The sequence below is a fragment of the Phacochoerus africanus genome, chromosome 8, assembly GCF_016906955.1.
Source record: "Phacochoerus africanus isolate WHEZ1 chromosome 8, ROS_Pafr_v1, whole genome shotgun sequence".
Lineage (NCBI taxonomy): Eukaryota > Metazoa > Chordata > Mammalia > Artiodactyla > Suidae > Phacochoerus > Phacochoerus africanus.
Window position 1 is genome coordinate 69,587,815 of NC_062551.1, and position 12,443 is coordinate 69,600,257.

Below are 12,443 nucleotides of genomic sequence, written 5' to 3' on the forward strand. Positions count from 1 at the left end.
GCCAGACTGGGTTTGACATTAAAGTAAATAAGCAGCTCTCATATAGAAGCTTGAAGCTCAAGATGTCTGGGCTGGAGATGAACATAAAAGAGGCCAAAAAGGTATCGCAGCACAGGATGGTATTTCTAGAAAAATAAAAAATACACAAAAACAGAGATCCCATCGTGACTCAGCGGTTAACGAATCTGACTAGCATCCATGACAGAGGTTCAATCCCTTGCCTTACTCAGTGGGCTAAGGATCTGGTCTTGCGGTGAGCTGTGGTGTAGGTCGCAGACATGGCTCCGATTCCGAGGGGCTGTGGTGTAGGCCGGCAGCTACAGCTCCAATTTGACCTCTCATCTGGGAACCACTATATGTCCTGCGTGCGGCCCTTAAAAAACAAAAAACAAAAACCTCCAAACACCCAAAGGATACCACCGCTGGTACACTGAGGGTTCAGGCTGTCTGGACCTTGTTTTTTCCCCCCGAAACTGCGAGATTAGTACAAAGATATGAGAGGTCATACATAATCTATATACGTTTTTACACATCCTATGTATCACAAAGTAAACTTGACTGAAAAAAGGAAAAAAGGCCAGGCGGAGGGTCCCGCTAAACTCGACCCAGCGCAGTTTCTGCGCATCCCAGATCAGGGACAAGGCAGCTTCGGCCGGTTCTCACTCCACGCGCATTGGTCCAGCCCCGCCCCTTCCCGCTGCTCAGTCACCCCGCCCACTTCCGCCTTCCGGCCAATGGGCGCTCGGGATCGGGGCCCACACCCCCGCCGCGCACCGCCCCGGGCTCGCGCCGCCGAGTGACGTCACGACCTGGACTCCGCACACGACGCCCGCGCGCCAGGCTCCCACTGGCTGCCGGGCTCGCGCCGCAGAGGCCGGTGAGGCGCCTGCGGCCACGCGGCGGAGGTTGCAGGCCGAAGGTGCCGGTCGTCGGGGCGCGCGCGCACGCATGGAGGCGGCGCGGGCGGCTGCCTAAGGGCAGTGGGTCCAGTGGAGCGGCTACCTTGCGTATCCGTCGAGCGGCCTCGAGCCCACGGCAGCCGGCGGCGGCGGGCCGCGGAGCCGGCGCGGCCATGGCGACGGGCACTCAACAGAAGGAGAACACGTTGCTTCACCTCTTCGCCGGCGGGTGAGTGTCCCGGTCTGACCCCGCGCCCCCGCCTCTCGTCCTCGGCCCCGCCCTCCCGGTGCCCTCTGTGCGCCGGGTAGGGTTACCGGCCCTCCGCGGGCTGAAGCGCCGGCTCTCGAGGAGGAAGTGTGGGCGTCGGGGCAGTGGGGAGGCCCGGTTGCGGGGGGAAGCTCGGGGCCTGTCCCATCTCCCAGCTGCATCTCGGGAGAGTGATTGTACCCTGCGTCCGTTCCCCTCCCGTGCCCATTCTCCAACCCGAGATGTCTCTAGCTTTTTCTCCTTTTAAACAATTAGTGGCTGCTCTTACGAGTGTTACTCGGGATAGTCCTTCCTGGGCACAGTATACTAATTGCCCTCCTGCCTGTATTCTCCTCCAGGGCCTTTCCCCGAAGGCCCTGGGCAACCTTGTGGATGCTCGGTTTGGCCCGGGAGTTCCTCAGGGTAGCACAGGGGCGAGTTCAGACCGTCGGGAGGGCTGCAGGTGTTGGGTATCTGCAGGGGCCTGGAAGGTGCTGGTGAACCGTGATCCTGGGGTCAGCAGTCTGTGGGAGGACTGATGGGGGAACCTACGGGCAAAGTGAGGCCAGGAAGGTGTGTTGAAATGCTTCTCAACTGCTGTGAAATGTCCATCGTCAGAAACAGCGTAATTCTAAGATGCACCCTGTTTTTAAAGCGTCATTAGTTTGATCTTTAAGGCACTTGATGTTTTTCAGTGGAGGAAGCATATTTTTAGGGAGGTTGGATGGTAGGGTGTTAGGAAGGGAGCTGGTGTTTTTGTTTTTTTCGGAAAATAAAAATGAAAATGTTTTGTATTGGTAAATTTTCTTCTTTTAATGGCTTTGGGTTGCTTTGGGTCCTTTTGAAGTCACCTAAATGTTTGGAGTCTTATTTGAGCGCCTCACAGTCCTGGCACAGCCATTTTTAAGTATAGGGCATTTTACATAAAGTAGGATTTATCCTAGATTTTTATCTTTTTTTTTTTTTGGTCTTTTTTCTAGGGCCACTGCCTCGGCATAGGGAGGTTCCCAGGCTAGGGGTCTAATCGGAGCTGTAGCTGCCGGCCTACACCACAGCCACAGCAACGTGGGATCGAGCTGCGTCTGCGACCTACACCACAACTCGGGCAACTCGGGATCATCGGCCCACTGAGCAAGGCCAGGGATCGAACCCGCAACCTCATGGTTCCTAGTCGGATTCGTTAACCACTGTGCCATGACGGGAACTCCAGATTTTTATCTTGATTTGAGTATTTTAGTTGCAGCTTCCTATTTGCATTGCTACCCAGATAGGTTCCTTATTACAAGCAAGTAATGGTTGAGAATTTATCTGCAAAAATAGCCATGATGAAAGTGTTCCTGAGCTCTTTGTACTTTTTATTGTAGTTGATTACCCAGTTACTTTTTTTCTTTCTTTTTTTTTTGTCTTTTTGCCTTTTCTAGGGCCGCTCCCTCGGCATAAGGAGGTTCCCAGGCTAGGGGTCTAATTGGAGCTGTAGCCTCCAGCCTACACCAGAGCCACAGCAACACAGGATCCGAGCTGCGTCTGCGACTTACACCACCGCTCACGGCAACGCCGGACCCTTAACCCACTGAGCAAGGCCAGGGATCGAACCCACAACCTCTTGGTTCCTAGTCCAATTCCACTGAGCCACGACAGAACTCCTACCCAGTTACTTTGTTTCTTCAAAAAATTTGGTTCTTCTTCATGTCTAGGAAGGATTTCTCGTTCATCTCCACCCTATTGTTCCCTCTCCTTTTGCTTTATCTCTCCGTTGATATTTGCTTTTAGAAGGGGTAGGAGGCATTCCTAAATTCAGACAGCATATTAATTTGTCATTCTGGGGAATTTTAAACAAGTTGGCCATGTTATTAAAGTCATTTACAAAGCTATGAAGGGTAATTGTTTCAAAAATGATTTTGTAATCCGTGATTTTGATTTACCGTTTTGAGTGAGGGGGGCTTTTATTTATTTATTTATTTATGCATGTGTTTTCCTTTTTTTTATTACTCAAATGAATTGATCACATCTGTAGTTGTATAATGATCATAGCAATCTGATTTCACAGGATTTCCATCCCACAGCCCAGGCACATCTCCCCACACCCCCCAAACGGTCTCCTCTGGAGACCGTGAGGGGGTCTTTTAAAACAAAAATTCTTTATATTCCAAACTGGGAGAGTTACTTGCTCCGAGGCAGCATCTGTGAGGCTGGCTGCTTTAATGGATTGCCCTGTCTCTCTGAATCTCCCTCCACGCCCTTCGCAGTGCCCTCTGGCTGCTGATTCTCCTAGAGCACCAGCCTCTTACCTTATGATGGAGGAAAACCGTAGCCAGTTTCCAGCTCTGGACGGATTCAAATGTGGAGTTCATTAGGGTGGTGCCTGAGGCCACTGTCCTTAACAGGTTGCAGGTCCTTCAATATCAGCAGTTCAGGATTCCTTGCAGAAATGCAAGAAAGAAAATAAATCTTCCAGAAGGACTCTTTCAGAGTAACGAATTGGATTTTGACTCATTCCCGCTAACCTAAAATACTTCCGTTTCTTTTAGGGAAGAACATTAAAGGAGCTAAGTATCCAGTGGGTTAAGGTCTTGCAGTTGAAGTCAGGCAGTACAGTGTCTCACCCGGGTTGATGGAAGGCTGGGCTGCTTTGCTCCAAGTAACTGGTTTCCACGGTTAAGCTGGCATCTTTCCAAAGCTGAATTTACTTCCTTTGAAAAGAAGTTAGAGCCTCTGCTTTTTAACAGGGGCTCTGTGCTATTTCTCCTGTGAGTTGAATGGCCACTGGACCAGTTGAACAGCAAACACGTTTAATGCCATCACTAATTAATGATCCTGAGTAAATGTTTTTATCAGGTATACCAGGCTTGTGAATAGTTGAAAATTAATTTTAGATCCTGGAAAATAAAAACTGCAGCCCAAACAACTCACAGTCTTTTAAATTTCTTAAATTTTTTTTAAAGCAGTCTCATGGGTTCTTTGCAAAGACAAAAATGCCCCTAAGTTGACCTGAAATGGTCATCTTTTTAATATACTGTTGCTCTTAAGAAAGAAAAAAAGAGTGAGTTGCCTTGTGGCACAGCAGGTTAAGGATCTGGTGTTATTACTGCAGTGGCTTGGGTTGCCACTGTGGTGTGGGTTCCATCTCTGGCCCAGCAACTTCCACATGCCATGGGTGCACTTCCCCACCCTCCCCCACCCCCCCAAAAGAGAAAGAGAAAAACCACACTAACTGACGCCTAGAAATAAGCACTTTAGAATCAGGTCTATGTATGTATATGTGACCAAATGTAATTTCATAGTTAATTTTAAAATAGGGTCACATTGTTTACACTGCTTCCTTCTTAGTAATATGTTGAGTTTTGAAGACAGCATGGTAGCAAATTAAGGTAAGCCCTTAATCAGTCCTTACCTTTAAGTGGTTGCAGTGAAGAAAACAAACCCAGTTTCCAAGCCCAGTGACAGGAATTCAGTGAGGCTGTTCTAGTAGTTTATGACAGAGCTACCTAATTTATTCTGATCATGTAATTTTTTTCTAATCTCTCATTGCTAATTTTTTGTGGATATAAACTGAACATCCTTTGTTGTTTTCAGGGCCCCACCCTGGGCATATGGAGGGTCGCAGGCTAGGGATCAAAACACTGAAATCCTCCAAAGTGGCCCTTCTGTGTCTGGGTCTTATGTCTGAAAAAACCCTTCACCTTTCCCAAGCGAGTGGCCTGGGGGTTCAGGTCATCCGCGTGGCGTGGGTGGTGCCCTCCACTCACTGAACGAGCAGCAGCACGGCAGGGGGGCCGTCTAGGAGCTCGCTCAGGCTCTGAAACAGCCGGACTAAGCTGTCCTTAGCTTTAGAGGCTGATGGCCTGGATTGTGTGCTTTAGGTCTTATGCTTAGGGCATGGTGTTTTGTCACTAAATATACTCCCTAGCCTTTAAACTGTATATTAATGGGGATGAGGTCTGTCTTTAAGATTTTAAAATAATAGGCAGAGCCTCCATGCCTGCCCGCTTGCATCTCTCACAAGCGTTCCATCCTAATAAATCTATTTCTTGCCAAAAAGAAAAAGATTTTAAAATAATAATCTATGTTCATAATTCACCATGTCCCCATTATGGACAGCTATCACCTGGTGTACTTCTGGACCATGCTTGTCCCTGAGGATTTAATCTGTATCAGCTGGTGATCACTTTTTCTTTTGGGGGTGTACCTGCATCCTATGGAGGTTCCCAGGCCAGGGATTGAATCCCAGCCAGAGCTGCTACCTATGCCACAGCTGCAGTGATGCTGGATCCCACTGTGCTGGGCCAAGGGTCAAACTGGCAAAATACCACAGAGATGAGCCGATCATTAACGCACTGCACCACAGTAGGAGCACCTACTTTTTTGGGGCCCGGGGCGGGGTCGGGGGGGGGGGCATGTGCAAGGTATGCAGAAGTTGCAGGGCCAGGGAACGAACCCACGTCACAGCAGTGACAATACTGGATCCTTAACCTGCTGAGCCACTAAGGAACTCCTACAGACATTTCTATTTATTTATTTGGTTTTTTAGGGCCGCACCCGCAGCATATGGAGGGTCCCAGGCTGGGGGTCCAGTCAGAGCTATAGCTGCCACCCTACATACACCACAGCAATGCAGGAACCAAGCTGTGTCTGCGACCTACACCACAGCTCATGGCAACACCAGATCCTTAATTCACTGAAAGGGTCCAGAGATCAAACCTGCATCCTCATGGATACCAGTCAGTTTCGTTACTGTTGAGCCACAAGAGGAACTCCTGTTTTCTTATTTTACTATAGAGTTTTTTATTCAGGGTGCTAGTTGAATTTTTCTTTTTTCTTTTTTTTTTTTTTGTCTTTTTGCTATTTCTTGGGCCACTCCTGCGGCATATGGAGGTTCCCAGGCTAGGGGTTGAATCGGAGCTGTAGCCACCGGCCTACGCCAGAGCCACAGCAACGCAGGATCCGAACTGCGTCTGTGACTTACACCACAGCTCACGGCAACGCCGGATCCTTAACCCACTGAGCAAGGCCAGGGACCGAACCCGCAACCTCATGGTTCCTAGTCGGATTCGTTAACCACTGCACCATGACAGGAACTCCCAGTTTTTTTCTACATGAGGTAGCGTATAGAAAATAGCATCTACAGGATAGTTAGCTGCATCAAAAGATATCCATTTTGCTTTTACCGAGTGAATAAAGAATTTGCGTAATCAAACCCTTCTAAGCCTTATTCGCTAGGTATTCAAATAAGACATTCCTGAAAATTATGCCTAAAGAGGCACTCGTTTTTTTTTTCAAGTAGTGACTGTAGAGCTAGCAGATGAAAAGGGGGAATTACTAAAAGCTCCAAAGATTGAGGTCACAGAGTGTCCTGCAGTATCATTGGTAGAGTCCATGTTGTGGCTGCGTGTAAGCTGTGAGTCTGGAAACCAGTGTGCTGTCAGTTGGATAGCAGATGCAATAAAGAACTTCTTGATCTTGGCTTTCGTGTCCAAAATGAGTGACTATACGTATAGAAAACAGGTCCTTGTTGAAAACATCTAGTTTTGGGAGTTCCCGTTGTGGCTCAGCAGCTTAAGAACCCTGCTAGTGTCCATGAGGATGCCATTTCAATCCCTGGCTTTGCTCAGTGGAGTAAGGATCTAGTGTTGCCACAAGCTGCAGTGTAGGTCACAGATGTGGCTCCGATCTGGTGTTGCTGTGGCTGTGGTGTAGGCTGGAGGCTGTAGCAGTGATTCAACCCCTAGCCTGGAAACTTCCATATGTCACTGGTATGGCCTGTAAAAAAAAGAAAGAAAACATCTCATTTTAAAATTCTCTGTGTTACTTGAAACTCAGTTGAAATGTAAACATTTGTGTGCATGATTTAAAATCTTTGTCTCTAATCACATGAAGATTGTAGAAAAAAGTTGAGTATATATATTGTTTATTTGTTTGTTTTGTCTTTTCTAGGGCCACACCCGCAGCATATGGAGGTTCCCAGGCTAGGGGTCTAATTAGAGCTGTAGCCACCGGCCTACGCCAGAGCCACAGCAATGCAGGATCCGAGCCATGTCTGCGACCTACACCACAACTCGGGCAACGCCAGATCCTTAATCCACTGAGCAAAGCCAGGGATCGAACCCGCAACCTCATGGTTCCTAATCGGATTTGTTAACCACTACGCCACGATGGGAACTCCGAGTATATATATTGTAATAGTAATAGTCAGGCTTTGTTCTGATATAAACTGGAGGGGAGGAGCCTAATCCATAGGCAGAAAAAGCAAGCAAGGCCTATGTGGGTGAAGATAAAGTTAAATACTCTTTATGTAATAAACACGAGACTTGAGTTCTGAGCAGGAAGAATGAGAGAAGATAGAGAATGAGGAGAAGGGTCTTCAGAACTCCAGAGAAGGGGCATTTTTATAGAAAAAGGAACAGGTAATAAAAGAAGAAAATGCAGAAAAATACAGGTAATTTTTTTTTTTTTTTTTTTTTAAAGAAAATTAGGCAGGAGTTCCCCTCGTGGCTCAGTAGAAACGAATCTGACTGGTATCCATGAGGAGGCAGGTTCAATCCCTGGCTTTGCTCAGTGGGTTAAGGATCCAGTGTTGCCGTGAGCTGTGGCATAGGTCACAGAAACGGCTCAGATCCTGAGTTGCTGTGGCTGTGGTGTAGGCCAGCAGCTGTAGCTCCAATTCGACCCTTGGCCTGGGGATCTCCATATGCTGCGGGTGAGGCCCTAAAAAGACCAAAAAAAAGAAAAAAAGAAAAAAAAAAAGAAAAGGAAATTAGGCAAATGGATTTCAGAGAGTATCTCCTGTGACTGGCCTGAGATGTGTATAACTTCACCGCCCTTCATGGCCTCTCTGCTGCCCTGTTCAAGCCCTTTGGATGATTTTGCTGAATGGAATATCCCATGAGAATTGTTTGGGGCCTTGGCATCAGTCACTAGAGCAGTATTTGAGGAGTGAAATGAAATTAATATCCGGGGAATTTTCCTCGTAGCTATTAAAAACGTAGGCCACTAGAAACACAAGTCCTAACTACAGTTTGGAAGGCTATTGGCATTGGTAATAATTAAACCCTTTTAAGGACTTTCTTAAAAGGCTTGGGTGTACTCCCCTCCCCCCGCCCCCCACTAGGCTCATTTAGGAGGCTTTTGATTGTTGGCACATTGGCTTGAATTCTAGAGAGAACGCAGGCTTCAGGGAGGGCTTGCCTAAACAGCTTAACCGTGTTACCATGGAACCCCGTGATGACTGCTCTGCTTTCCAGAAATATCTGCTTGATTCCAGAGCTGGTCCCCGCATGAACACAGGATGGCTCCCAGCACCTGCCAGTGTTTCTCTGCCATTGAGGAGGCCTTGAGCTTGACTCTGGTTGGATGATCTTGGACACACACCCAGCTCCAGAGCAGTATTGCTTCCCAGGGGAATTGTGCTGCTTATTTTGGCCAAACCAAGCACCCGTCTCTGAACAGATGGCATGGTATTAGCTGAGTTCGGGCTAAACTAGAAATGGCCTAATCCCATCCGAGTTCTACGACGTGAGGAAATCGGGGACAGAAGAAGCAGGGCGCGGACGCTGGGGGGCAACCAGCGGTAGCCGCCACATGGGTTGTACAGCCTTCAAATATATTGTCCATTGTATTGATCTCTAGCAGGGTTTCTCAGCCTCGGTCAGATGATTATTTGTTTATAGAGGTCATGGGTGGCCTGCATATTATAGGATGTTTAGCAGCATCCCTGACCTCTGCCCTTTTAAGTGCTAGTACTCCCTGTCCCCCAGTTTCAGCAACCAGAAATGTCTCCAGACACTCTCAGATGTCACTGGAGTGGGAGCAGGTTGGCCTTGGTTGAGAACCACTGGTCTAGAAAAGTCTTAAAGCTTTGAGCACACAACCCTGTGTTTAAAGTGTTTGTGCATAGCCCCATGTGTGTTTAATTACCCTGTTGATTTTATACATATTATAAATCTTGTACACAAAAGACAAATGAAACAGTGGAACATCTAAATAAGATGAACTTTGCTCTCTAATGTTTTCTTCCTCATGCCCTGGGCTGGCGTGCACACCTGTTAGAATAGCTCTCACTTTGGGGATGAGTGCTCTGAGATATTGGTATCCAGTCAGACTGAGTTAATGTCCCAACCCTGTGTTGCCAACACGGTGTCATCACAGAACTCAGTGTTGAGTGGGACTTTTCCTGTTGTCTGAGCTTTGGCCACCAGGGCCCTCAGCTGAACCCAGAGGAGGCTACTCTGAGGCTTAGGAGGTGGCGGGATGCCCGACTGCCATTGACTGCTGCACGCCAGGCTGTGTATGCAGAGCAGAGAGGTTGTAGTTGCCAGCACTGTGGCAGGTGGAGTGTTGAGAAAGGCTTTTCCTGTCACTGTCACCGTCCCTGTCCCTGTCACCAGCCCCTGATGGTCTGGGCTGTAGATTGAGGGAGGTTGTGAGGCCTATAGGTGGGGTCCCTTGCTCTGTGTCCAGAGGCTTTCTGCAGGTGGGAGCCGGGCCAGCAGGGTGAGAAGGAACCAGGGTGGTGTGCCTGGGGTGACTTCCAACCGAGTGCCAATCTTGGTGCCTCGTGGTGGGCATGGAAGGGTACTGGTGGGCCCCACTGGCTTGGTGTTGAGGAGCATGGGGACCAGAGGAGGGAAAGACCCTGGTACTGCCTGCAAGGTCCCCAGGCCAAGTAAGGCTGAAGGGAGATGGGCGATGGACTGATCCGGGGGTGCTTGGTGTTGGTGAGACTGAGAACCACCCCAAGGAGGCCCGCGTACCACTTGCACGACTCATAGCGTGTGCTGAGGGCACCAGTGTATGTAACACACAGCAGGTGGACCTGCAACAGGACCATTTGCAGAAAACCCGCTTCTCTCCTAGTCCTCGTGTGCAGAGAACCCTAAAAGGAAGGGAAGGGAAAAAATGTGAAAATGCAGACCAGGTCCCCTCGAGCCACACATGTAGCTGGCAGTGGTGGAGGCAAGTTTTGAATCAGATTTGAGATTGAAGTTCTGGACTGAATTTGAAAAACGGAAAGTTACCAGGAAGTCGTGGAATCCACCTGTAACCTTTCTTTTTTTTTTTTTTGCTTTTTAGGGCTGCACTTGCAGCATATGGAAGTTCCCAGGCTAGGGGTCAAATCAGAGCTATAGTTGCCAGCCTACACCACAGCTCATGGCAACACAGGATCTTTAACCCACTGAGCAAGGCCAGGGATCAAACCCTTGCCCTAATGGATACTTAATCGGGTTCTTAACCCGCTGAGCCATGACAGGGATTCCTAATGAAGAGTATTTTGTATCCAGCACAGCATAATGATTTAAAATATCCTTTGGGGCAGTTCTCTGGTGGTGCGGCAGGTTAAGGATCTTGTGTTGTCACTGCAGTGGCTCAGGTTGCAGCTGTGGCACAGGTTCAGTCCCTGGCCTGGGAACTTCCACGTGCCATTGGTGTGGCCAAAAAAAAAAAATTGTCCTTTGGGTATTTTTCATCTAAGATTTTTTTCCCTGGTAGATGAGGAGGTGCTTAACTACTGAGCAGTTACTTCCTCCTGCCGTTTGCAGTGCTTTCCCAGTATTCAGTTATTTCTCATGATGCTCTGAGACAGCATCATCCTTCGTGTAGAAGATGCACTGGGAGGGCCTTAGTTTGCCCCTGGAGGAGGCCAGGGCCTTTCACACCCTGCTCTGGGCGAGGTATGTAACAGTGGCCTTGGAGTGAGTGTGGCTTGCCGCCCCCAGGAGGTGACCAGTTCACTGTCCGTGGGCGTCCACCGTGTTAGCAGGCCATCCCCTGATCGGTGGCATTGATTTGGATGACAGTTGGCCACGGTAAGGAGCACTGCTAACCTGGGGACAAAAGCAAAGGTGGTTGACCCATGTCTTATTGGAACTCATTGACTTTCTGATGAAAGAATTTACCCAAAGCTTTTTCCAGTGACATTGGGTCATGTTATTGATTTCAGATGTTTCTTTATCTTACTCTGGAGCTTGTAAGTTTTCCAACATTTAAAACTCTGGGAGTTCCTGTCATGGCTCAGTGGAAACAAATCGGACTAGCATCCATGAGGACGCAGGTTTGATCCCTGGCCTTGCTCAGTGGGTCGAGGATCCAGCGTTGCCGTGAGCTGCGGTGTAGGTCACAGATGGCTTGAATCTGGTGTGGCTATGGTGTAGGCCATTGGCACAGCTCCAATTGGACCCCTAGCCTGGGAACCTCCATGTGCCTCGAGTGCAGCCCTAAAAAGACCCCCCCCCCCAAAAAAAAGTTACAGTACTTTTTTAAGCACATGGTTCTTATTGGAATAGATAAGAGCAGTTTAATTTGTGTGAATACGGTTCTTTTTTTACCTCTGTCTTTTTTTTTATGTTTTTGGAGACGGAGGGTCTGGACTTGGCTTTCAGTTTAGACACTTAGTCACTTGTGACTTTGAGGAGGTGTGTGACCTCATTGAGGCCCAGGTTCCCCATGTGAGGTCAGGCCCGTACCAACGCTGCAGAATCTGACAGGGTTAAATGACAGCTGTTGCACAGGTCGAGGCCCCCCTGCCAGGACCTCCCTTCCCATTCTCACTGCAATCCTCTGTCTTGCTTTGCGGTTGACTTGCTTTGTGGTTGACTTGTGACTCTTGCTTCGGCCAGAGTTTAGAAAACACTGTGTAAACATAGCTCCCTTTAAAGTATATCATCAGGAGCTCCCATTGTGGCACAGCGGAAACAAATCCGACTAGGAACCATGAGGTTTCGGGTCGATCCCTGGCCTCGCTTATTGGGTTGAGGATCCTGCGTGGCCGTGAGCTGTGGTGTAGGCTGCAGGCGTGACTCAGATCCCACGTTGCTGTGGCTCTGGCGTAGGCCGGTGGCTACAGCTCCGATTCGACCCCTAGCCTGGGAACTTCCATATGCCGTGGGTTCAGCCTTAAAAAGAAGAAAGAAAGAAAGTAAATTATCATCATGATCTTAAAGCAGGTTTCCAAATCGCTATTTCCTTCCCCTCCTCCAGCCAGTCTACACTTCATTCTCTTTTTTCCCGACATCCAAGCCCTTCGCGGTAAACTGAAGCTAAATAATCCACCTCATAGGCTTGTTGGAGGATGGACTGCTTGTCAAAAAATAATCATTCAACCAGTAGCAGTAGTGCTGTCATTTAAACTGAGAGTGTCTATCTAGCTGTTAGTTATCGGCTCTACAGACGGAGGGGCCTCTGATTTTAAAATTTGGCTGGGGGATTTTACTTCACTCCTTTCCTCAGGGTTGGGGCTAGGGGCTGGAAATCTGGACATGAAACCCTACATCTGGGGAAGGCGGACACTCACTTGGGTGCTCTGT

The 12,443-nt window shown here is 48.5% G+C and overlaps 1 protein-coding gene across 1 annotated transcript in view; it reads left to right on the plus strand.

Annotated features, from left to right (window-relative positions):
• Positions 1–838: 838 nt before the first annotated feature.
• The window catches only part of SLC25A33 (solute carrier family 25 member 33), a 32,866-nt gene continuing 21,261 nt past the window's right edge, over positions 839–12,443 (plus strand). Inside the window, exon 1 of the mRNA XM_047791652.1 lies at positions 839–1,128. Within this exon, the coding sequence (XP_047647608.1) occupies positions 1,073–1,128 (56 nt within the window). The 5' untranslated portion in view covers positions 839–1,072. The remainder of the gene's footprint in view (positions 1,129–12,443) is intronic.